Source organism: Chenopodium album, chromosome 12 (assembly GCF_948465745.1).
Source record: "Chenopodium album chromosome 12, dcCheAlbu1.1, whole genome shotgun sequence".
Taxonomy (NCBI): Eukaryota; Viridiplantae; Streptophyta; class Magnoliopsida; order Caryophyllales; family Amaranthaceae; genus Chenopodium; species Chenopodium album.
This window is the reverse complement of record NC_137845.1, coordinates 55,875,556-55,902,519: the sequence shown is the minus strand read 5'-3', so window position 1 is coordinate 55,902,519 and position 26,964 is coordinate 55,875,556. Positions and strand designations below refer to the sequence as shown.

The following is a 26,964-nucleotide window of genomic DNA, read 5'->3' as shown; positions in this document are numbered from 1 at the left end:
ATTATTATTATCATTAGTTGCTCTCTTACATAACACTTTTGGTTCATCACTTCTCTTTTCTTCAAAGATTGTTTCCGAACATTCTTCAATGTTATACCCTCTCTATTTTATAATAATCGCAACACTTTGACCGATTTATATGCCAATATACAACTTTAATCATTAATAATTGTAATCTAATCTAATATCATATTATATCACTTATAAATAAAGGCGGATCTCGCAGACAGGCCACGAGGCAGCGACATCTACGACAAATAGGTATTATTGTGACACATATGATACTAAGTAAGAGAATTTTCGATAGATTTTCGTAAAATAAAGTTGTTGTATAGAGTTTCATTATCGATATACTTCTGATATTTCATACATACAAAATTAATCATAATTTTTTATAAATATCCTATAACTCGATTTTATTTCTATCATAAAATTTGTTTTAAAAAGTTCTTTAAAATGATCCATTTATAATATATTTAATATATTAAAAAATGATAGAAAATCAGTAAAAATAAGATTTAATCATAATTTTAGTTTGGTAAAAATACTTTCAGTTCTGTAAAAATAATGTTAGTTCAATAAAAAAATTTCAAGTTAATAATAACATGAAAATCTATTTACAAATAAAATTACAAAAAATATACTATTATACAAACAAGCGATATTATATATTCAACATTCAAGCCTAAAATTTTACCAACAATTTGGGCATCGCCCGGGCACAAAACTAGTAACTAATATATAAAACTAAACTTTTAGACAGGGCACGAAACAGCGACACTTAACGTTTCAACTTTTCGCCAATAAATTTATAATTTGAATATATTTTTGTAGAATAAAAAATTTGGATTTTTGAGTTTTATTTTCAATAAAATTTGGATAGATTTTGTAGGATAAAATTGTTGGTTTAGAGTTACAGTGCTTTTTCTGTGTGGCCGGGTTATTTATTCAAGGGTTACTTATTTAAGGGTTACACAGTCGGTCAAGTGTTACTTATTCTGGGGTTACTCAATCAGTTAGCGCGTTCTCGGCGGGCTTACTTATTCAAGGGTTACTTATTTAGAATACTCAGTCAGTCAAGGATTACTTATTTTGAGGTTACTCAGTCGATTAGCGCGTTTTCTGTGTGAGGGTAACCTCTGACCGACCGATTAACTCCTGACCAAGTAACCCTTGACCGAGTAACCCCTGACTGATTGAGTAACCCTTGACCGAGTAACCCCTGATCGACCGAGTAACCCTTAAATAAGTAACATTTGAATAAATAACCCCGGACATATGGTGTGGTCAGCCACATATAAAAATTGTTATATATTTAATAAAATACCAATATTTCATATGTATAGATTAAATTATAACCTTATTAAATAAAAATTAAATTATAACTTTCAATAATTATCTTATAAATTTATTATTTTTACATCATAATATTCGTGTTAAAGAATACTTCAAAATAAATCCATTTAGAATATTTTTTAATAAGCGACTTAAAAATATGTCATTCATTATTAAATATGTAAAGTTGTACGATTAGTCAAGTCATGATACAACAAAACTTAAGTCGTAAGATTAGCCCGGGCACAAGACATCAATATTGGCATTCCAACTTTCTATCAAGTGTCGTGCCATGTACGTAACAACTAATCATTAGTCTGACACGTATGATTTATTTAGATAGATTTTTTAGGATAAAAAAGTGGATATATCTAGAATAATTTTTTAGGATAATAATTTAGTTTAAAGTTTTATTTTCAATAAAATTCAAATAGATTTTAGGATAAAACTACCTACAGATTTATGAGCGGTAGTACTATTTTTTTATCACAAATATGGTTGTCAAGTGATTATTAATCTATGGATTTCATATATAATGTATATATATTTCTATAAAAGTTTGCTTAAATGAAAATATATATAAAGACTTATCCAAAAATATTTCACATGGATGGGATCTATGTTTGTTATATATTGATAAAATTTATAGTGAAAATAAGTATGTGAATAATGCAAAAGTCAAAGTATTGTGATTTTTATGAAACGGAGGGAGTATTTTTTTTAGCTTCGTAATGTACTACCACCCCCTCTAATTCTAAATGTTCTTCTCATTTTAACTGTGCAAGTTTATCAAGGCATTACTTTGAGCCTTTGACCATAAATATCTATAGTTACACATTTCTTACAAATATAAAAGTCAAATAAGGCCCAAAAGGACTATATTGTCACTTACATGTCAAGAGTAATTTAGAAGATAATTCAAAACATGTTTATTAACTATTACTAAAACAGAAAATTGTTGACTCTCTCCCAAACTGTATATGTGTCGCTTTCTCATAAAAAATTTCCCCGCCAAATGCACTTATGATATATATATATATATATATTTTGAGGAATTGGTTATTTTTTTATTTTTAATCATTTTCATTTCAATCTTTTGACTGTGTCAATAAATAAATAAATAAATATTTTTTTTTGGTTGGAATAAATAAATTGATATCGAGCTTAAACTTTTTAGGTAACTACGAAGTTTTTTTTTAAGGTTTTAATGTTATTATCAATTTTTTTTTTTAAGGATGCTATGAAGTAAATGTTAGCATTATTTTATGGGCATGTTCGGCAAAATATAGCTGTGAAAATAGATGTAGTTGTGGAGGTAGTTGTGAGCTGTGTATGTAGATGTTAGCTGTGAAGATAAATAATTTAGATATGAGTGTTCGGTAAAGTAGCGGTTGACTAGCTGTTACATATAAAAATCAACATTTTATTTTTAAAACTAGAGATTAAATTTTCAATAGCTACCTCAAAAGCTACCTCCAATTTCAAAAGCTAATCTTTCTAACTTTTCATAAAAGCTACCTCCACCACTAAAAGCTACCCTAACCACTACTTTGCCAAACACTCACATTTTTTGTCAAGTAGTGATTTGACTTGGTCAAACCACTAAAAGCTACCTAAAAGCTACTCAAAAGCTAGCGCCGAATACGCCCTATATTTCCAAGGTGCTTCTATTTATTTAAATTAGGATCTTTAAATTACAAGTATTTTTATTTTGTATTTTAAACTCTTAGATATGGATTATATAAGTTGGTATGCATATGGTTTGATTAGATCAGATTGGCTTTCACTTTTATATTTTGTTACTCGTGTAATTTATGATGATAGCTAGATATCTTTTATGATCTAATTTATAAGTATATACGGGAAAATAAATAATAGAAATAAGCTATTTCATTTCAATAATTTTTGTAATTCGTGCATCGCACGAGTCTAATCTAGTTAATATTATACTAACATGTAAAGATGATCAACAATGGCCCAACTTGATGGCTTAGAGGTGATCAACAATGACCTGACCCGATCGGTTAGGCTCGCAAAAAAGTGTAAGGTTTGGCAACCCTAAAAACGGTGAATTGGCCATATCTATTTAACTATTACTAAAATAAAACATGCTGACATCATCAATCCTCTACATTATTCTACGTGTCAAATGGTAGGCTAAAGTCGTGTCACCTAATCAAAAGTATTACCTAAGTCCTCTAACTAATGTAGATAGGGAAGTAGGGTCGAATCCACAGGGAAAGAAGTCAACTTATTCCTAATTAATTTAGAGTAATCTAAACTATTAAGTAACCAAATTGTTTTTATTAAAAGGGAATTAACTACGAAGATTAAGAATAGGGAGAATCAATTAATAAAAGGCCTGGGGTCACAGGTTCACCAATAATTAATATTCCAGGATAAAACATAACAATCAATAATCAACATTACACATATAACATGATTAACAGGCTCTCGCAATTTATTAATCAACATAGATCTAACAGGCTCTCATAATTTATTAGATCTAAGTTCCTATTGAAAATAGCCCTTAATATCAAATTAACATCTGCTTGATTCATCAATTCAATATTGTTATACTTTTACAATCAAATCACATCTGCTCGATTCATAATCCAATTGTAAAGAATTAAAACAATTCAATAAGAAAATATCATGCAAAATCAATAATCAATAATAACAAATTATCCCTTCATATTAATTATGGATCCCCCAAAAACTCTAGAATTAAACTACTCACACATAATGAAGTCTAAATTGATCAAAGCATATGAAAAAGACATGATTAAGATTAAAGCAAGAAAATAAACAATAAAGGAGAGAAGAAGGAATACCGAAAGAAGGAAATATGAGATTGCACTAAAAGGGGAAAACTTGAGTTTAACAATAATCACCAACTAAAAAGCTGTCTAAGGTTTTGAGTATGAAAGAGAAATAATGAAAAAACGTAACCAAGAAAGATTACAAAAAAGTATTAATCCTAAGCTCGAAGATTAGCCAAAAACGAAACTCTAAATCGCTTGGAAAATCTCGCGCCCGATCGAGCCCGCCTTTTTTCATTGTTCCAGCTTCTGGGCAGCCGCCCGATCGAGCCAATGGCCGCCCGATCGGGCCCGCCTTTTCTCTTAGGCGCCTTGAGCTTCTCTTCAACTTCTTTTGGGCTCTAATAGTCAAAGTCTAAACACTTCTTCTTGGTCCATTGCTTGGACCCATTCCACGAACCAAGCCCTTAGACACCGATACAATCGGTCTTGGGCTACGATCAACGGTCTTGAATGTGCTACAAGCTCCAATATCTCGTAGTGGCCGGAAAACCATAGAAATTACCGAAAAATCCGGGAAATTCCTACAAAACAAATGCCAACTCTACAAAACACTTGAAACCACACATTAGTACTAAAAGTTGCTCCGAAGAGCTCAAATATGCCTATAAATGGCTGTAGGACGGGGGATAAAATAACATATAAAACACGAATATCATTAAACTCTCATTAAAAAATTTCCTTCCAATTTTATAAATGATGTCAACATTTTATCTAATCTATTTTATCAAAAATTCTGGCCAATTAATTATGAGTATTTTATTAATATTCCAAATTTTGAATTATCTTCACATTCGGCCATTCAAGCGACATTAGATTTTTTGGCGTAAATGTCGCTTGAATTTATTTTCTTTACCAAATTGTCACATATGGTTAGTTTTTTTTTTTTTTTTCTCCAAATTGTCGTGATGGTTTTTTCTTTTTCCCCAATCTGGTCAACTGGCCCCCATAAGTTTTTGGCCTGATTTTCCCAACACTATTTTACAGGTTTATTGGGCACGAGATTTTAACTAAGGTTCGGCTCTACCCGATTTATTATCACCTCTATGATAGCCCGAGCAAACTTGACTTAAGAAAAATACGAGTTTATGATATTAAATCAATTAAATTACTTAAAACTATGTGTCGGATAAGGTATAACACTTTAGAAAAACAGAGGAAGTATGAGATACATTGGTATGATTGTTCATTGAGGCAAATAAGCTTATGCAGATGCAAGTTTCTCCCCTTCTCATTCTAGAGGATTTTTTTTTTTTTTTTTTTTTTTGGTTTTGGTTATTGACGAATGACGATTAAGTCAATTCTAGGTTTGAATAACTTTGGGTTGAGATGTCTTAAGTCATGTACGATTCATGTAAGGTCAAGTTTGTCAGGTCTAAATTAATAATTGTCTTTTTTTTTTCATTTTTTACTTTTATTTTACATGAATTGAACACTAGACCAACAAAAAAAAAATCATGTAAATGAGGGACTACCTTACTGTTACATCCAAAATTTAAATTTTTTACTTTTCTTGACTTTGACCCATTGACCAAGTAAAATGAATTCTAGGATTATGTTTTTGGTCGGACGATGGTTGCAAGTGAAAATGAGTTTTGATTTAATCACTAGGTCCAAGAAGAAGAAAAGACCGGTTTTGGGGCAAAAGGAGGCAATTCAATTTCAAAAGGGAGTTGTCGCCAAGAAGAGTAACCGCACAACAGTTATTGGAGTCAGCCATAACCGCTCTAAATTGTCTATGAATAGAGGTGAAAGAAATTGTATGGAAGACATCAACAAATCAATCAACAACAAGCATTTCATTTTCTATAAACTTTCTTCTTAGCTTTAACTTTTTAGTTTTCCCTTGGCTTAGTAGCCAAATGTTAGAGATATGATATCATTAATATCGGAAAATATATGCGATAGTTTAGTTTTCCTTAGCATGTATTGAAGATCGATCGTCTTTTTCAATTGTATGAATATGGAAGTAACCTTTCATTCAACTTGTACAATTGTAGACATGACTTTATTCTTTAATTGATGGAGAGCATTTGCATCTTTTATCATATATTTATCTACTCGTTTCTTTAAGTAATCTAACTTGTTTAATTTCTTTGGGAAGCTTCTTTATTGTTTGTTTTTGTTACGTTAGCGAGGTTATCGTTCTTTTGAAACTAGTAACTCGAGGGGCAGTCTCCTAATACTCTAGAACAAGATAGGGTATTTGACTTGTTGGTAAAAAACAATATTTGCCTCAACACTTACCATTTCTGGTTTTTTTTTTTATTTAAAAAAAAAAAAAGAAAAAGATATTTCATATTCTTAATATACACTATTAACTTTGATTTAAGGTGTTTATTTATCAATTATTATAGATATATTATTTCATCATATAATTTACCCTCCGTTTTATTTTGTTATTTCATCTGGAATCATGAGAGATTCTAATGCAAATAGAATCTTAAACTTTAATGTCTTTTTTATTCTTTAAAACATAGTCATGTGTAATCTTAATAGGTTCATCTCGATTTTTAGTTTTCAAATATGTAGTTTTTATAATTTTTAATATGTAACTTGATATATATCATTCACAAAATTGCATTTAACCAGTGCAAAAAGCAAATGAGACAAAAACATAAAAAATTAGAGAAGTATGTTTTACAAAATTATTTTTATTAAACTGAATACTACTCCCTCCGTTTTTAAATACTTGTTCACTTTTCTTTTTCAGCCGTTTTGAAATACTTGCTCCATTTCCTTATTTGGAAAGCTTTTACAATATCAAATTAATTTTCTCCCACCTAGTGGACCTACCATGATCATATTTTATTATTTTTATATTCTCTCTCCTCCAATTCTCCTCATTACTTTTGCTTTTTATAATTTTTTATTTTTCCACTTACCCCACTACCTCCATATTTTATTACTTTTTTTCAATTTCTTCTAAAACTCTGCACATGGAGAAATAGACCAAGTATTTAAAAACGAAGGGAGAATATTTTAAGGCATGGAGAACAGGTTCTTGCAATCTAAGACATCACCCAGGCGGGTAGACCACACTACTACTTTAGTGGTCACTAATGAAGCATTATTATTATTATTATTATTATTATTATTATTATTATTTAGGGTGGTTAGTTATAGTTGCTCTAATCAAATTAGTTTTCTACGAGGACCACCGCGACATTGTCCTCTTAAAAACATGCATGTTGCATGCCAATGTCTCCATTATTTAGAACGTAATAAAAAAAGGGTTTGAATTGGCATGTAATGTATTGTTAGGGGTGAGCATGGGTCGGGTACCCGTACTGTTAACACTATCAGTTCGGATATCCGATAACCAATAACACTAAAAATGATATTCATTACCTGAATCAATAAGTTTGGGTATCTGAATTTTCGGATCGGTTATCGGGTACCCCATATGATATCCAATAATGAAAATTTAGACTTTATAATATAGTTATTATGATATCATTTAACACTAATCAACAATAATACCACATGATCATGACCAAATTACTAATAATTACTAATCATTTAAATTATGAAGTGATTACGAAGTAAAGCAAGAGTTTAGATTTTGGATAAATAGATTTAAGTAGGAAAAAAAAAGAAAAAATTGTTTATCGGATCGAATCGGGAAACCATTAATTTTAAAATGATACCCAATAACCGTACCCGATAACAAATTATCGGATTGGGTACCCGAATCGTTATGGTTATCGAAATCCGGTATCCTAATTTTCGATTCGATTACGGTTTGAGTTTTTGGGCTTACGGATAATTTTGCTCAACCCTAATTGCTACGATTCCATGCTTAAATATCAAACCCAAAAATATAATATGGTTAGTGACAGCGAACATATAGGGTTATGATCGATGACTTTAGTAATGGTATATTTAGTTTGCACTAGAAGAGAGAATAATATGTCTTGTTTGGCAATCAACTTTTAGTTGTTAATTGTGTTTGACTAGCTGCTAGTTGCCATCTATTTACATTAGTTGTTTTGCCTAGTTGAATATAATTAACTGTGTTGTGTAAACGTGTTTGTTATATAGATATTACTTGTTAGTTGTTTTAGAGTATAAAACAACCAAAAAGCTGAAAGTTTGGTATGAGAAAAAGCTCTTGACCAAAAACCTAAAAAGCTTTTTGAAATGGTCAAACAACTCTTTTGTTCTAAAAAGTTCATAAACAAATATCCCCATAACATAATATTAGTGAAAGTAAAGTTAGTGATAGAGAAAAGTAATAAAATACTTATAAACCCTTACCAAGAATAAATTTGTTGCAATTAATCCGAAACGAATTAAAAAGAAAAGTGTTGCAATTAACCTGAAGTGGAAGAGTAAGCAAAATATTCCCTTTATTTTTAGCTAAGTGCCTCGTCCTTTTGCACTATTTCCATATCCCACACTTAACCAATCTTAGTAATATACATAAGAAAAAAAAATAGTGAGGTGGGTACTTGTTGGTCTGGAACCGTCCCAATGTATTGCTCCCAAATATGATTTTTTTTTAAATTACTTTTTGATAATCAACGATATAATTGTTCAAATTTTTATATTGTCATACATGCACGATCAAAATGGGGCACTTAAATAGGGGTGAAACTAATGTGGTTTAAAATCGAATCGAACCACAAACCAAACCGAATTAGAAATGCCGTTTTTTTATTTTATTTTATTTTTTATTTTCTAATATGGTTCGGTTTGGTTTGAGAAAAAAAAATTGAGGTTTGGTTTTGGTTTTGATTTTAGAATTTGAAAAACCAAAATACTGAAATCCAAACCGAAATATAGCCCATATCCAAATTATGCCTTGTAAGACTCAGTCACTATCATTACTTCATTAGTAGTTAAAACCTGTTATTTTATTATTTGATATTTGACATTTGTTGGCTTTATTTTTGGATAATCAAACCCAAAAAATAGGTTTTGAGTAATTAAGCCCATAGAAAGTTGTAAATTAAGACCCAAATCACTAGGTCCAAAAATTACGGTGTGATTTGGTTCGGTTTCAATAGTAACATGGTGCGGTGTGGTTTGAAAGATCCTAAAACCGAATTAATATTGTTTGGTTTCGGTTTGAGCTATAACCACACCGCAAACCGAACTTTCACCTCTACACTTAAATAAAAACATAGGAATTACATTTTTTTTTTGGTGTTTAGATAGCCACAAGGGCAGGTGATGTGAATTAATCTTAAGGTCCCTAAATCGGGAGGAAAGTTCTAACCATCTGAGTTATCACTCAGCCACAGAACATTATATTGTAATTTACTCTCTCTATCCTTTATTTACAGGTCTGTTTTTCATTTTGTGTCTGTTTCTAAAAATATCATATAATTCATAAAACTTTTTACCTTTCCCATATAAAATACACATATACCCTACATCCTTACTTACTTTTTTATCTTTTTCCTATAATATTATCTAATTTTTTTTTTAATAATCTTTTCCATACAATATTCTCTACTTTTTTATTTTTCTCATATTATATTCCTGAACTCCATCCATTCTCCTTAATTCTCGTAAAATATTAGAAACGAGCAAGTAAATAAGGGATGAAGTAACTATAATGAACAACACAAATTCTTATATTTGGCTGGCCGTATTGTGTGGCCAGCCATCATATGGGTTATTTTCTTAGTGTAATAAGGGTTACTTGGTCAGTGTTAAAGGGGTTACTTCGTCAATGTTATAGGGGAACTCAGTTAGTTTTAAAGGGTCACTTGATCAGTATTATAGGGGTTGCCCGATCAGTATTACAGTGATTACTTTATTCTTTTATAAATGGTCACACGGTCTGGTCAGTCACATACAAGACGGACTGAACAAACAAATAAAGTAACAAAGTTATTGTCCCTTCAAAAAAAAAAAAAAAACAAAAAATAAAAAACTAACAAAGATATTGGTAAGCCGGTTAGGTATTGGGTTTGGCAAGCATGTGGTCCTTTGAACCCCTTCCCAAAGAAAAGAATAAACAATATTGAGATGTATATTTATTCAACGAATATTCCGGATCGGCTAATCAGAGGAGATGTGTGATGACCTCTGCTTTCTGAAAGCCCCTAGTTTTTTTTATTAATAAAAAAAAAAAAAAGAAAGAAAGAAAAGAATACCCTAGTAATTTAAAGGTGGTGAGTGCGCTGCAATTAGAGTGAGCCACCTCTTAATCTCCACCTATAAAGTATCGAAGTTAGTAGTCTGATTTAGAAGATCTGGTCTGCTTCATCTGAGTTAATCGACATCTATAAATATCGGTATGTTTCTGATCTAAGATTTGATTTAGTTATAATTTTGATTTTGATTGTTGATTAATTGATAGGGTTTAGTAGTGAATTGATAGGAATTGAGAGAAATGGGAAGTTCAGAGTTATCATTCAAATTGGCAGATCACCCAAAGCTGCCAAAGGATAAGATATTGGCGTTGATTGTGCTCGATGGTTGGGGCGAAGCTAATCCTGATAAGTACAACTGTATCCATGTTGCTGAAACTCCCACCATGGATTCCCTCAAGCAGGTTTCCTATTCAATTCATCTTCTTTCGATTTATCATTTTATTACCTATTTTTTTAAAAATTGGTTTATTTATGAAGTATTTCAGATTAAGAGAGATTGTTTCAGTTTTGATTTGATTAATTATCTCCAGGGTGCCCCTGAGAAGTGGAGGTTGATCAGGGCTCATGGTACTGCTGTTGGACTTCCATCAGAAGATGATATGGGCAACAGTGAAGTTGGCCACAACGCTCTGGGTGCCGGCCGTATTTATGCTCAAGGGTCTGTGTTTTTATCTCGAGATATTTCTTGTTTATATTTGTGAATGTATTAGTTTAGTGTCTGTTGCAAAATCTTATTGCTTTTGCTTCCTTTTTTTAGGGCTAAGCTTGTTGACAAAGCTCTTGCCTCTGGAAAAATTTTTGAGGATGAAGGTTTTAACTACATCAAGGAGTGTTTTGAAACTAACACAGTTCACTTCATTGGTTTGCTGAGTGATGGAGGTGTTCATTCTCGCCTTGACCAGCTACAGGTATTTATCATTTTTGTGTTGTGCGATCATTTTCATATTTGTACAACATGTTTTCTTACTTTACAATTGCTTCTACTCAGTTGCTATTGAAAGGGACCGTGGAACGTGGTGCCAAGAGAATCCGTGTTCATATTCTTACTGATGGCCGTGATGTTTTAGATGGTTCAAGTATAGGCTTTGTAGAAACTCTTGAGAATGATCTTTCACAGTTACGCGAGAAAGGTATTGATGCCCAGATTGCATCCGGTGGTGGTCGCATGTATGTTACTATGGATCGTTATGAGGTTAGTTTTCTTTATAAGTTTAATAGCTTGTTGGACAAACTAGTGCATTATGTATTTGTATCTTTGATTCCTGTGCCTACTGCCTTCCTTTTCTATTGTTTTTAGAAGTACTGACTCTTGTATTACATATAAGGAACAATGTTTGCAGATGAATATTCCATATTTTGACCATTAGACATCATTTCTAGTAGACTACCATTTTGCACATTTTACTTCCATAGATACCATACATGCTCCTCCTTGTTATATTCTACACACATGAAACTCACAGCCAGTGGCGGAGGTAGGGCACCTTCGACTACATACTAACCGTCAACCAATTAATATAAACGTATTATATAAGAAAATACTCCTGTAGGAGCCCATAAAACAAGCCATTCAAGAAGTTATAAATATTTTAATCAGTTTTTGGAGGTGGATGGAGATTTTTGTTCATTTTCCTGCGATTAAAGAGATATGTCAACATCATTAGTTTGAGAAAGAGAAGGATTTGAAGTAGGTGCTTTTTGGGTAAAGAAACTCGAAACTTAAAATATTCCTTGTATTTTTAATAATCATTGTGAAATTTATTTCATAGACTTAATTAAATACAAGTCATATAAACCAAATTTGCCAAACAAACCAACTGTTCCTCATACTAATATATTAAAAAATAAAAAAAAACCAACAATCAACACTTTTCCTTATTATCTGAATAAAAAAGACTTTTTTAATAGAGGAGGGATTATAAAGATTTTTTTAAAGGTATCACATGAATCAGAGTTTTTTCTAAAAAAGTTTAATTAACCTTTCACATGAACAGGTGAAGTAGAGCAATAAGTCAACATAGCCTCAGACTCTCAGAGGCATATAGCGCCAATACTTACACACCTTAATTTATCTCTACTTCCTCTGTTTCTTTTTAGTTGCTACACTTTCCTATTTTGGAAATTGTTAATTAGTTGCAACACTTTTCATTTTTGACATTTCTTTCTCTCTATCTCTCTCCTACCCACATGAGTTCCTCTTATTTTATCTCTCTATATCTCTCATCTTAAAAAATTGTCTAGGAGACCGTGAAAATAAAAGTGTAGCAACCAAAAAAAACGGTGGAAGTAATTGTTTTTAAAAGCTAAAATTAAACTTATTTCATTTTTTTCCAAAAAGTGGTGGGGCATGTGCCCTACGGGAACACGTGCTGCCTCCGCCACTACTCAGTGCTCACAACTTTCGTGCCTTATAGTGGTAACATAGTCCAATGGGAAAATGGCTTGGGCTATACGGCCATCTATTGTATCCATTAAAAATTATCACTCCGAAAGAGGATTGTGAAATTGATGTTGATGGCTGCATATAGATGGGATATGCTCCTAAAAGCTTGATTCTTAATGACATTTGGCAGTAATATTGATGCGTATTATATGGTCTATGGGTCTTCGATTAATTTCTAGATGTTGGAAGTATACTAAAGTTGAGATGCTATAAATGATTTTTTTATTAATGGTTGCACGCTGTGAACATTTGTGGATTTATCTATTCCAACCCAAACCCTCTTTTTTTAGTATACCTATGCAGTTTTTGTTCTTTACATGAATGTACATGCTTGATATGGGTGTAGGTGATTAGGGCTAATTATGATGCGAGTCAAGCTCGAGTATCACTAAACTCGACTCGAACTCGTTATGCTCGACTCAAGCTCAATTAGAGCTCAAAAACTCAAGCTCAAACTCGACTCGTTAGTTCAACAATCAAGCTCAATTTAAGCTCTAACAAGTGCTCGATTTGAGTTTGGCTCGAGCTCGATTTGAGTTCAACTTGTTTTTGAACTCGTTAATAGAATTTCCCAATATAAGGCCCACACTAATTATCTTGCACAATATTGTGTTACTTTTATAACATTTCTTATCTTCTTTTACAAAATTGCAATGTGGGAATGTGGGTTTGTAATACATCTAATACTATTAGTGTTCTCTTACACATCTCTCATTCTAAATTTTTTGATGGGGTACCAGTTATGTGACATCATATTATTTTTATAGTTTTGTACAATTATACACGTGTACATACCATCGACATTCTAATATAACATTTTATAACCAATGACCTTAAGGTCCTTAACATTTTATTCTTATACAATCTAAATTTGCTTTATTTTCTTAAAGAATTGTAAATTTGATTTAAGTAATAGTGTGTTTTTAGTTTAATATTCTTGTACTTTGTATATGATATTGTGATTACAAAAAATTATATTGTTATTATTTTTGTCTTAATGCATTATCCTTTGAAACTAAGACTTAGTTAAGAAATTAAGAGAATAATTTTAAAAAATTGTTTGAAGTATATAATTTTTTTAGAAACAAATGTTAATTATATCGAGCTTCTCATGAGCTTTTAGAGTCGAGTAGTGGCTTGCTCGACTCGACTCGTTAGAGTCCAGAGTCGAGTGTTGACTGAGTAGCTCGCGAGCTGTCTCGCCTCATAAAAAGCCCTATAGGTGATGCTGATTTTTCACTTTCTGCATTAATAATTCTTTCTTTAGTACATTTTATCTTGTTCAAGTTTGTCCATACTCCAATTAATTGTCTATGCTTCTTGTCCTTTGTTTTGTAGAATGATTGGGAGGTTGTGAAGCGAGGATGGGATGCTCAAGTGCTTGGTGAAGCTCCATACAAGTTCAGGAATGCAGTTGAGGCTGTCAAGAAATTGAGGGAGGATACTAAGGCTAACGACCAGTATTTACCACCTTTTGTTATTGTGGATGAGAATGGAAAGGCTGTTGGTCCAATAATTGATGGAGATGCTGTTGTCACATTTAATTTCCGGGCTGATCGCATGACTATGCTTGCGAAGGCGCTTGAATATGAAAAATTTGATAACTTTGACAGAGTTCGCTATCCTAAAATCCGTTATGCTGGTATGCTTCAATATGATGGGGAGTTGAAGCTTCCCAGTCATTACCTTGTTTCTCCTCCAGAAATTGAGAGAACTTCTGGGGAGTATTTAGTTCACAATGGTGTGCGAACATTTGCTTGCAGGTGAGTGTTAATGGTTTTTGATGTTGCATACCTGCTGATTTGTTTATACCTAATTTATATTGCTTAAATTCTAATTGCTAATGTTGCAATACACGTGAGAAGGATTTATGTCATGTTGTCATGTCATTTATCTGATTGGATTTATGCAGAATGAAACCACATACTCATGAGGCCTCAATGTGCTGAAGTAGTGTTTTACTTTGATAACCCAGTAACAAGAAAAACTTTAAATTGTTTCGCTTTTTTTATTCATTTTACTCGACAATAGGATGGAAGATAATCCTTCTCTACTGCCTTTTGGCTTTTATTTGTCATTGACTTTTGCTTAGATAAAAGTATGCCCTGTCAAAAACACCTACCTTCATATTCTCCAATCTAGATTCTAGACAAGGACTTCTAATAGAATTTGATGGTGTATACTTCCTCCGTTCTATTAATATTGCAATAAGGATGAAATTACGCATTTCAAAGCACATTTTATATCCTAAATATCTATAATTGTGTAGGAGTAAAAGTTATAAAAAGGTTGATATGGTGAAAGTATTTATGAGACGAATCCAACAAGATCCCACATGACTATATTTTGCTTAACGTATAAATCATATTATATGGTCAAACAAGAGTGATGAATAGTGCAAAAGGTCCATTGTTGCAATATTTATAGAACGGAGGAAGTATGTTTTTACTTGAGGTGTAGCTTAAGATTAGCTTGCTGTAATGCTCTTTCCAGTTCAGCTGCAATGTAGTTGTGAATTCTCTTTTTTCAAGTCTTCTTGTGGCCTAGCTTATTTTTTGAGGTGGTGAGACTTGAGATTCTGAGACGTTTATGTTGGTTCTTAAGAGTAAAGCCCAGGCTGATTTAGTTGGAGATACGCTGGGGGTCAATTTTTTTGCTACATATGGCTTTCTGAATTTTTTTAGCTGTGGTTTAAGGCATTTACTGCTTGTAACTTTTTCAAACGATACTTTTCCATGTTACAGTGAAACAGTCAAGTTTGGACATGTCACCTTTTTCTGGAACGGGAATCGCTCAGGTTACTTTAACTCTGAGTTGGAGGAGTATGTTGAAATTCCTAGTGATAGTGGCATTAGTTTCAATGAACAACCAAAAATGAAGGCTTTAGAGATTGGTGAAAGGGCAAGGGATGCCATTCTGAGCCGCAAATTCCACCAGGTAACTAGAACTAACTTTACATAGCATCCTTGAAGGAGGGTTACCCTTATAAGGCTTTAAAAAAATAATAATAACAATATATATTTATATATATATATATCTGTTCAGATCCGTGTCAACATACCCAATGGTGATATGGTTGGCCATACTGGTGATGTAGAAGCCACAGTTGTGGCTTGCAAGGCTGCTGATGAAGCTGTCAAGGTACATTTATTTCTGTTGTTTTGGTTTCACTTCTTACTTCGAGTTTTTCTCACCTCCTCTGTTCAATGACAGTCTTTGATATTGTAGTTTGTTTGACCTTGTAACTTGTGTTGAGGCGATTTGAGTTTTTGACTGTTTTTTTTTTTTTTTTTTTTTTTTTTTTTGAGAATGAGAGATGAGGGTGACTGGTCACCTGCCGCCATACTAAAATGGTGAATTTAATAATTTGGACTTGTTAAAACACTAGAGGTCCTCTCTTCATTTTCCACTTTGAATAATTAATCAGCTTTACTGACTGCCAGTTCATCTGGTTATATACATTTCTTGGTGCTTCAAGGTGTTCATAGCTAATACCTTTCTTTTATTCCCCACTCCCTCTATAACCTCCAAAAAAAAAGGTAATTCATTGTTTTTGTATCATCAAACAACATTATTAGTCTTTGAAGTAATGTAAACTACTGCTGATGCGTGATTGAGTTCTTTGAAAGAATAAGTTTAAGATATCAAATTGAGAAGTGTCATGGTATTTAAATCTAGTAATCCCCATATTCTAAAAAAATCATGTATAAGGAGGATTATTTTGCTCAGTCCACAAATAAAAGTCTTGTAACCATTAATGAATTATGGACTTGGTTGTCAATCAAGAACTGATTTTAGCCAAGTATCCAGATTGAGATCCACCTGATCCTATATTGAGTTCATCACGTTTTTACTTTCTTACAAACTTTATATCTATATTATTTTGGTTAGGAAGTTAAATTTATTTAAAAAATATAGTTTCACAAATTTAAATTGGTCTCTAGAAAATACTCCTAAAAAATTGTACCCATTACAAAAATGGATCTATGGGTTCTACGTTGATCTTATTCTTGTCTCAAAAATAGGATCTGGATCTGAGGAAGTGAGGATATAATCTTGGCCTTTCGGATCCAGATCTTGTATAATGGTTCTAGATATGACCCCCTTTTATATCTCTCTATTAACAAAAAAACGTACTCTTTTCCTACTATTTACTCTCAATGTGCATGCCGGAGCTAACCAGACTTTTATCTGGGGTCTGGGGATGGAGGAGTATCAATGTTTTACATGGTGAAGAAATAGTAGTTGAAAAGGGGAATAAAGTGAGCATGAAGAAGTGTCGTGCTGAGAGTGTGACCCTCTTGGTGTCCATCCAATTTTATGCCTCTGCAATAAAATTGCGCCTGCGACATGTCATGGGTGCGGGCATTGCGGGAGTGGTTTATTCGAGAAGATTTGTAATAGTCGGTTTAAGGATTTAATTGGATATAAATATAATGTATCTGTCCTGGAAAAAAGCTGTGGGGTTTGGCCAAATAAGAAGATACAAGATTCTGAAAATTTGTTAGTGTGGAAACTAAACTTGGATTAAGATATCAAAGTATGATGATTTTTGTCAGTAAATCACACTCTATTGAGTATACTTCGCTGTGCCTTACTCGCAATTGATTTTGGTCAACTACTTAACATTGAGTTTGAAGATATTGCTTCATTAGGAACTTAAAAGTCATTTATCAAGGAATTCTACTCAATAGAGTGTTTCTCTTGCTCTCATTGGTCCCATGTGTTTTACGAGTAACTCATGCTATATTTTAACATGTGGTCAGACCTTGTCTATTGGTGTATCTATTAGAGGCAGTCATTTTGATTGGTTGGATTCTTTGCAGATGATTTTTGATGCCATCGAGCAAGTTGGTGGAATATATGTTGTTACTGCTGATCATGGAAACGCTGAAGACATGGTAAAGAGGGACAAGAAAGGGCAGCCTCAACTTGATAAGGATGGAAACGTTCAGATTCTTACATCTCACACGTTACAACCGGTACGTGGTCTGATTGGGAATTACATAATGTCCTTTTATTTTCTTATATTTGGGGGGGGGGGGGGGTAAGCTGGGAGTCTCTACAGCACTGGATTATCTAGAGACCTACAGTTGACAAAAGGATACAATGGGTACATGTATCAGATGATCTTATATACTCGGTTTAGGTGCACTTTCTATTTTTGGCCTTGACTGATTTTTTAATACCGTATTTCTGATTGCTCTATGGGCCTGTGGTGATATGCTGCTATGGTGAGATTGGTGACCTCTTCCCCCCACCCCTCGTTTAATTTCCCCTAAAAAAACTTGGGTATCATTTCTTTGGCCTTTGTGTACTCCATATGAAGTATGTATGTAGTATTATTTTGCAAGAAGATTATTATAACTGTATGCCTGTATGGAAATGTTCTTAGTTCTCCTTATTTATTATCCGGTATTGTCTTTTTCAGGTGCCTATTGCAATTGGAGGTCCTGGCCTTGCTCCTGGTGTTAGATTCCGCAATGATGTACCTGATGGTGGTCTTGCCAATGTAGCTGCCACAGTGATCAACCTACATGGATATGAGGCTCCTAGTGACTACGAGCCAACCCTTATTGAGGTCACAGACAACTAGGCTAGGGACTTAATTTGCCTTGATTCTGATTTAAGATCAGTAAAACCCTTTTTATTTTGTAATAAAAAATTATCTGGAGGAAAGCCAGTTTTGAATTTTGATTATCCTATTTTGTTTAACAAGATTCAAATTAGCATGGTGGTTTAGTTCATAAAGTACTACTGGTTATATTTTCCCCTATATTTTTTGTTAGATTGTCTTATTTGCTGTTCGTTTACTGTTTAGATAGGGCTTGAGTATCATGAAGTTATTTTGATTGTTTTACTTTTTGTGCAGTGTAGAATACATAGATTGTTCACCGGTCTTACTCCATAGTTACGTAATTTTAATTTTCGTCACAGATTGTTGCCAAATAGGCTTAAAGTTTCAGGTTCTGATTATTCTTTCTGGCCCTAAGATCCTTAAAGCTTATTGCTTCACTGTTGGTTATAGGCTTATGGCTATGCAATCTCATGGTGTTTATCAACCTGTCATTTTTGTAATCCAAGTCTAAAGCTCGCCTTTGTAAACCCGAAAATTGATAAGTTTTTGTCATCTTTGGGTTAATGTAAGAATTACGATCGCATTAAATCGCCTACTTTTTTGGATTTCCTGTTAATCTAGAAGATGAGGAACTTACTTTGGTGGCATTTGCAGATTTAGAAAGATGTTGACCATAGCAATTATCAACCCATGTACTCGTCAACAAGCTTGTTTTTGACAAATGTAACTGGCTGTGCATAATTTGGAGCATAGAATTCAAACCTTCGCATTATTGCAAATTTGCAATTTGTAAGCCTATTTCTAAAACTGATGCCAGTCCACGCACTTTGACCTTTCTTTTGTCAAAGTTGTTCACTAACTTTCGAGTTAAGTATACAACAAGGGACTCAATTTTTGCAAAATGTGGGGAAAGGGGACTATTTATTTTACAGAGGAAAAAGGGACTGGGCTAGAATGGGTTTGGGTTTTCGGTGGGTTTTAATTAAATAAGGGAAAGAATTGAGTCCCCTTGGTTAAACATTTGAGTCCCTTAGGTTTAATTGGGTTTTTTTTTTTTTAAAAAAAAAATTTTAAATTAAAATAGACCAATAAAAAATAGAGTCCCTTCCTTTTTTTGAAACAAAAATAATGCATAGAATTACAAAACTTTCTGAATGTTTGTTTTTTTTTTCACATCTTCATTACATCCTTGACCTTCCAACTCCACATTTCTCTTTAAAATCACAACCATATCATAAGATAATCTTGACTCACGTGGATTGTTAACCCACCTACCACCTAGAGGTGATCAATATCAGTCTGATCCGAGCTTGGATCGATCCGGCTCGAAAATAGGGCGTGTTTGGACAAGTCTTAAAACATATTTTTGGTTACAAACCCGATCCCAGCCGGAAAGACTCGACAAGTCTGCTACTTTTTTGTGAGTTTGGCCTGGGCACGAGAAATTTTGTCAAGATCCGGTCCGATTTTGACCACCTCTACTACCAACTTTATAATCACACAATCAAACAAATGCAAGACAAAGAAGCTACAATAAACTAGAGATGAAGAGCATGCTTTGGCTTATTATTATTATTATTATTATTATTATTATTATTATTATTGAAAGAATTTTTTTTTTGGACAACAAACATTAAAAAAAAATTCAAGAACAAAACTTTTGCATTGCTATTGCACTTTCTTAATTTCGAACAATTATATTTTAAAACCAATCAGCAGTAATGATTAATGAAGGAATTGAATTTGTTTGGTTTAATCAAGGCAATAATGAGGGGACTCAATTCTTTACAAGGGACTTAATTCTTCTTGGGTTAAAAGTGAGTTAAGTCACCTGAAAATACCCCCTACCACCAAAGATTTAACCCCAATCCCCTTTTCCTCTGTAAAATAAATAGAGTCCCCTTTCCCTACATTTTGCAAGAGTTGAGTCCCCTGTTTTATACTTAACTCCTAACTTTCACCACTAATTTTAACACTCTGTTCTAGAAAAATTAGCGTATAAATATTTTTTCATGTATTATAAATTTCAATTCCATTTTAATTACGGGGTCAAAAAATAATTTTTATACACGTTGCAAATGGATGTGGTTTTCCAGCTAAGTCAAAATTATGGAAATTTCAATTTACATTGATGTTTAAATAAACAAGTTTAGAAAATTCCTAAGAATTGAAAATGCGTGAAATACTACTTTTATGTAAACCAAACAAGCACTAAAATGGGAATGATCAACTAACTTAGTTGGTTACTTAGGTTATAATTTTGAGAGACTTAATCTTTTTTTTTTTTTTCTTTTTTTTTTAACTCTAAGGGCCCATACCCAATTTACGATTGGATTCTAAGTTTTTGGGCCCAATATTGATTCATACAGCCAAACCGAAGGTCACAAGAGACACTAAGCCTAGCAAGTGTAATGCGTAAAAGAATCCAAACTTCAGATAAGTTTAACGTCAAAGGAAGAAAAGGAAAGGAGATAGCCGCTCCCAAAGAGTGGAGAATATAACCATATATCATGTTGGGATGGTCACATAATTTAAGAAAATTTTGAGTGAGACGGTGTTAACGAGCCGAGTTGAGACCGAGCTTGGGTAGTTCAGGCTTGGCTTGATAAATTATTGCTCGAGTTCGAGCCGAGCCTCAAGCTTTTTCAAGCTTAAATTATGTTTAAGTTATAGAAAAACTCGACTTAGGTTCAAAAATCAAAACAATATAATGTCTATTTTAAAGATATAATATATTATAACTAAGTTTATTTATTTTTCTTAGACTTATTAAAAATATTCTACCAATAATTTAAGGTTATGACGTTAAAAAAAAAAATTAAAAAAAATATTTTGAGCTTATTCGCGAGCTTTTGAGCCAAACATGGCTGTGTCTCGACTTGTAAAATTCCAAGTCGAGCTTAAGTCGTTTGCGAGCCAGCTAAGCTCATTAATGAAGGATTTATGTCTTCGTCAAGTACAATTACTAGATATATAATGGATCGAATTATGGAGATAATTAAGTTCATACTTTTGGGTCGTCATTATCTGTTGCTAGACGTGATCAATGATATTTGGGCTAGTCAAATAGTCCAAAACCCAATAGAATGGATCCTATAAGGTCACACAATAGGGTGATGGATTGAACAATAGAAAGAAGCCCATTATTGGGCCTCATGGAAGGTGGCCGACCATGTGGATAAAAGGGAGAGTATTGTGGGCTTGGTTTGGACTCTAATAATACATATGATGTATAAATAGAGGCCTTGCCGGGGATTTGACATAACACACTTAACCAGTCAATTGAGAATTGATTAGTGAGCAACCCAATCCTAGCCTCACACAATCTCTCTCCTTACTCCCTTCCTCCCATCCGTACAACTGTGCGGCCCCCCTTGTGCAAGGTGGTGCACGGTGGTGGCGTGGTGGTGTTCGTGGTCGGTTTTCTCCTCCCCTCTCCGTAGAAGTTGGTTCGAAGTGTTCGTGCCCAACTACCTAGCAGTAGTGGAGGTTCAATCCTATCCCGTGGACTAAGTATAGGAGCAACGCTTTGGGCTCTATTATCTCCCTAATTGATTATCAATCGCTTGTGGAAATCACGCGTTAAAGGTGTATTATGTGATTCTTTATGTGTAATGTTTGTAGTTCCTGTTTAGGTGCGAACGAATGTGATTCGTGAAATTCCGCAGTATAGTACCTAAAACCTTACAGTGGTATCAATTAGCCTCTTGCATTTACGCATATTGATCATAATTATTTGATGTCCACAAATTGTAATTCAATTAAGAGGGAGAATAATCTAATTATGGTTCAATCTTTATTTTAAATGGAGATTTAAAGGTTTTGAATTGTTTAAATGTGATTTAAAGTGCTCAATTTTTCCTAGCAAAATCCGAATTAACCGTAAAAGCCCTAATTATTTTCCAAAATTTGATGTATTATGGATGCTAATGATTTTTGAATTTTAAATATTTAATTTATATAATTTGATCTAATTTAATTATTCATGCATAAAATTGTTGTGTGTGATTAATTAATTCATGTAAAAGGGTTTTATGTGAATATGGATTAAATTGTATGAAAAGCCCCAAATTAATTGAAATAGAGATTTTGGATTGATTTTAAATTAGGCATAAAAGAGTATATGCTTAATTTAATTAGATCACCAAATTAATTTTACAAATGTTGTGAAATTGATTTAATTCAAAAAAAAAAAATCAAAAAAAAAAAAATAAAATTGAGTGGGATCAACCATGAGTGGGTGGCAGAACCACTTGCTGGTGGGCCACAATGGCTGCTCCGGTGGTCAAGTGGGGCGGAGGGCAGCAAGGATGGCAGAACTAAGGAGGGTAGTGGCTAAATTGTGCAAGAGTTGCACGAGTTGGCTGTTACTCTACAAGCCAGTTGGCATGGCTGAGCATTCTGCCTGGTTACGTGGCTGGCTGCGGCTGGAGCTGCGTGTGGCTGGGCGGATTGCTCAGTCACGGAAAGCTCAGGCGTTTTGGGCTCGGTGGTGGCTGGACGATGCAAGTGTTGCACGTCCTAACTGTTGCCTGCTAGCTGCGTGGCTGGGCTTGTGGCCTGGCTGCGCAAGATGCTACTGTTCAGGTTGGGTTTCGGCTTGCCGTGTGGCTGGGCTGTGAGCCTAGCTGCGGCAGTGGCAGTCACCTGGCTGGGCAGCTAGCTCAGCCACGGTTCAACCCCAATTTTCATTAAAAAAAATAAATTATTTTATTAAAATTATTTATTTTATTTTAATTTTGGATAAAATCTGACTTTATCTAAAATAATTTTAAAAGTTAAAAGATAATTTTAATATTACAAGATAATTTCAAATTTTAAAATTTGTTTTAATCTTTGAAAAATATTCAAGGATAAGTGAGCAAGATTCCAAAAGATAAAGATTGACTTGATAATATGATTATCCACAATTAGTTAGGTAATTGATTTAAATTTTGTTATTGGCTAGGAATTAGGATAGAATTTCCTAATTTTGGTAGGATAATCTTTGAGGATAAATATGATTTATCTTGTAAGAATAAAATAAGATTTGATTCTATCTCATGCCTAATTTATATATGATATTTTATTAATGGTCATGAATAATATATGATATTATCTAATTGCAGTAATTAAAATATGAGATATTTAAGTGCCGTGTTTCCTTAATTATGAACATTCGATGTTGTAGTTTAGGAAAACATGATGAGTGATTTATTATGTGGCAATTTTATAATATATGATATTATGTTGCTATATAATTAATGACTAGTATGGCCCAGTAGATTGCTAAATACGATCATCGCATCGTGATGTATTTTTGTAATCTAAGTACGGTCTACGAACCGATAAACTAGTTTTGTAATTTCATTTATTTTATCTAAGTAGTAAATAGAATAGATAGATTAAAGGTTGCAGTTAATCCAAGATTCCCATGAAGTGAAGGCCCAAAGGAGTGAGGTGGATGAGATCCATGAAAGTTCAAGTGGGAGCGTTTACTTTATTAGTTTTCTTAGGATTAGGGGTCATGCTATGTTTTATTTATGCATTCAGTATATTATGCATGTTAGATTTTATTGATTTTTTGTGATGATGTGCTAGAGTTCACTAAATAATCACAACATAATGAATCTAGGTCCCGGTAATATTGAGGTTGCTTTTCCAATTAAAAATCCAATAAACCATTGATATTTATGATAGGTCATGCCAAAGCTGGGTGTCATTCTATATCTTGGGAGAGTTGGGGTAAATCAAGTTTTGCAATTTTAATTGGTTGTACTCAACAAGGTTACCTAAAGAGTTTAGAACCTTGAAGCAAAGGGTAATAATTAAACATGTGATGGTTAATTATTTAACCAAGAGTTACAAGAGTTGTAATCGATAAAGAGTTTACTCACCTTGAAAATGTAATGGTTGGTGATAGGGCCAAAGTCCGGTCAATTATTGCACAAATAAAGGGTCTTGGAATCACTAAAATTCAAATTGAGATCATTTAAATTGAATAAAGTGTTTTAAAGTAATATTTAATTCTCTTATGGTACTCTAAATTTTATTAAACATAATTGAATTTTGAGTTTATTAATAAATGATATTTCGTTCTAATTTTATTTTAATATATAATCTCCTTGACTGAAAATAAAGTTGAAAAACGTTCTCAAAAGATTAAAAGATAATCCATAAACCTATATTTCAATTTTGCTAAGATGGTACTAAAAAACAAGTTTTAGATACCCATGTCATATGTCTAAAGTTGGTTTAATTTAACTCAAAATGTTTGAATAAAATACCAACATCATCTTCATTTTGAAAGGTGTTTCAAAGGTTAGAATGAGATGGGAAGTGCAAATCCTCTAAAAGACAAGTATAGAAGTCCGATCCAATAAAATCACTTATCTTCAATATGATTGAAAATAAGAAAGTGATTGGAAGTCTCTATGATCAAAAGTTGATCAAATGACATTATTCTTCATCCATTTCATATAGAGTTAAATAGTTGATTAAACTCAAATATGAATAATGAATGAATAGACTTAGCAAAATCATGAAAAGTGCTTAAAAGTTAAGCAAAGTATCAATTTGAACCTAAGAGAAATGTTATAAGTGGCTTAAATGGGAAGGGTTTAAGAAAATGTGAGGATTGCATTAAGAAGTTATAGGCTAAGAAATGCAAACAAGTTGCTACTTATCAAACCTAGAACTACTTACATACAAAAAGTTGTTATGAACAACAAATGTTTCTAATTAACTGGACCAATTCCAATTGATTAGAAACAACCTCATAACAGTTGGAAGGTAAAAGAACGGAAATGTTCCAATTGAAGAAGTATATTATAGAAATTGATTTAGCATATTACTGCTTCTTGGACATGTGATGTCATGTTTAGTTTACTCTCATTGAGAATGTGGTTGAACTAAAATGAAGAAGTATGGCTGAGGGAGAAATGAATCTACAATTTTAGAACCAAATGTTGCTACTTCACAAATAGAATCTACAAGTCTAGGAACAAAAGTTGCAACTTTACAAGTAGAAACTTACCTTTTCCACCTAACCTAGTAATTGGCTAGAATTAAATAAATGTTATTTATTCTTACCATTATCGAAATACCATTCAATGCTAGTAATGACTAAGCATTGAAAATTCAAAAACGTGGAGTAAATGTTATTCTATGCTTTATTGAGTCACTATGTGTTTTGAAAAGCTAAATAGGTTTAAAATTTCTATATGGTAGATATAGATAAACCAGTTCTATATATATAATTTGTCTCTAAAATGTCAATTAATTCGAATGAAAAATGAACATTGCATGCAGAAGATCCAAGGGATGTACTTTCAATATCATTAGATTATGAATCTATTGATATATGCAATCATTCTAATTTGAAAATTTTGACAAAGTCACCATTTAGAGAAATGATGATGTGAACTCAAGGTCGAATACATATTGATTTAAGAAAACCTAAGGTTCAGCAATTGGAGACGGACAATGAAACTTCATTTGTGACATGATCACATGTGCTTAGTTGAAGCTAAAGTGTTAAAATTTTGAAACGTTTAGTATGAAGTTCAGTATCAACTTGATAAGATAATGATTACATTACAATATGATTGTAATTGTGAAAGTTTGAGTCAAGACATTTACTTGGCAATATATATTGAATATATTGCGATATGATCATGACAATGAAAATTCAAGCCAAGACCTTGATAAACATCCAAGAGTTGTGAAATCGTTTTACAACAAAGTCCAAAGGAAAACCTTGTGAAGTGTTTATGAAAAGGAGCTATCAATCTATATGAGATATATTTTGATAATGGATGAAAATACCCTATCTTCCAACCATTATTCAAGGGATATACTTTTAAGATAAGCTACAAAACAAAACTACATATGTCAAATCAAAATATAGCAAAGGCTTCATATGTGATATGGATAAGAAAAGTTCTTATAAAGTCTTTCTACAAAGCAAGGAATGAAAGTTGTATTAAATCATTTAATGCACGTTCAAGTCCTATATAGAGCACGGGGTACTACTACACAAGTCATACTTAGCACAAAATGTTTGTTGCTGAAGTAGATGCCCTTATGAAAAATGTCATTTCCAAAAGGTCAAGTGAGAGTAGTATAAATCTCGAAAGAGTTCGAGAAAAGCAACAAACAAACATGGTTCAAACCATGGTTGGTTCACCCTATGCTAAATATGCCTCTTCAAAAGGCAAGTGGAAGTATAAGAATCTCGAAAGAGTTCGAGAGCCTTGAAAGATTTCAAGAAAAGTTAATTCGAAAATCTTGAAGAAATTTGAGAATTAATCGAATAAAAGCAACAATATGAGCATGATTCACCTCATGTTACAAATGACAACACGTGGTCTCATTAAGTGTAATGAGAATAATAACCACGTGTTGAAGGTAGTACATTCCAAGTGCACATCCTCTATTGTCGTTTCTCATTGAAGACTAAACAAAGTTGTTGTATAAGTTTCAATTGTTGCATAAAAACCCACAATGATGATTAGCATACGTAAAAGTTAGCCAAATGATGATTCTATTTTATTTATCTTTTATTCCCCATCCCATGGTCATATTTGTGCTTATTTGAGCTCTTTGGAGCTATTTTTATTACTAATGTACGTTTTCTAGTATTTTTGTAGAGTTGGTATTATTTTGTAGGAATTTGCAGAATTATAATGATTCCCG

The 26,964-nt window shown here is 32.7% G+C and overlaps 1 protein-coding gene across 3 annotated transcripts; it reads left to right on the top strand.

The window, feature by feature from the left end:
• Positions 1-10,186: 10,186 nt before the first annotated feature.
• Positions 10,187-18,486, top strand: LOC145570682 (2,3-bisphosphoglycerate-independent phosphoglycerate mutase). Of its 3 annotated transcripts, none has more exons than XM_081629841.1 (10): positions 10,187-10,408; positions 10,495-10,668; positions 10,798-10,925; positions 11,025-11,175; positions 11,256-11,459; positions 14,049-14,473; positions 15,455-15,647; positions 15,756-15,851; positions 17,537-17,692; positions 18,142-18,486. In XM_081629841.1, exons 2-10 carry the CDS (start codon positions 10,507-10,509, stop codon positions 18,304-18,306), a joined length of 1,680 nt encoding a protein of 559 aa, XP_081485967.1. In that variant the 5' UTR covers positions 10,187-10,408; positions 10,495-10,506; the 3' UTR covers positions 18,307-18,486. The 3 variants fall into 3 exon arrangements, with proteins under 3 accessions (XP_081485967.1, XP_081485966.1, XP_081485968.1); XM_081629840.1 differs by having other exon boundaries at positions 10,484-10,668; XM_081629842.1 differs by having other exon boundaries at positions 10,481-10,668.
• The last annotated feature ends 8,478 nt before the right edge of the window (positions 18,487-26,964 follow it).

Excerpts from the sequence above, each read along its gene's own strand:
- LOC145570682 (XM_081629841.1), top strand. The coding sequence starts at position 10,507 with ATGGGAAGTTCAGAGTTATCATTCAAATTGGCAGATCACCCAAAGCTG. Across the intron at positions 10,669-10,797 it reads CCATGGATTCCCTCAAGCAG|GGTGCCCCTGAGAAGTGGAG; the intron begins GTTTCCTATTCA and ends AATTATCTCCAG. Across the intron at positions 17,693-18,141 it reads CATCTCACACGTTACAACCG|GTGCCTATTGCAATTGGAGG; the intron begins GTACGTGGTCTG and ends TGTCTTTTTCAG.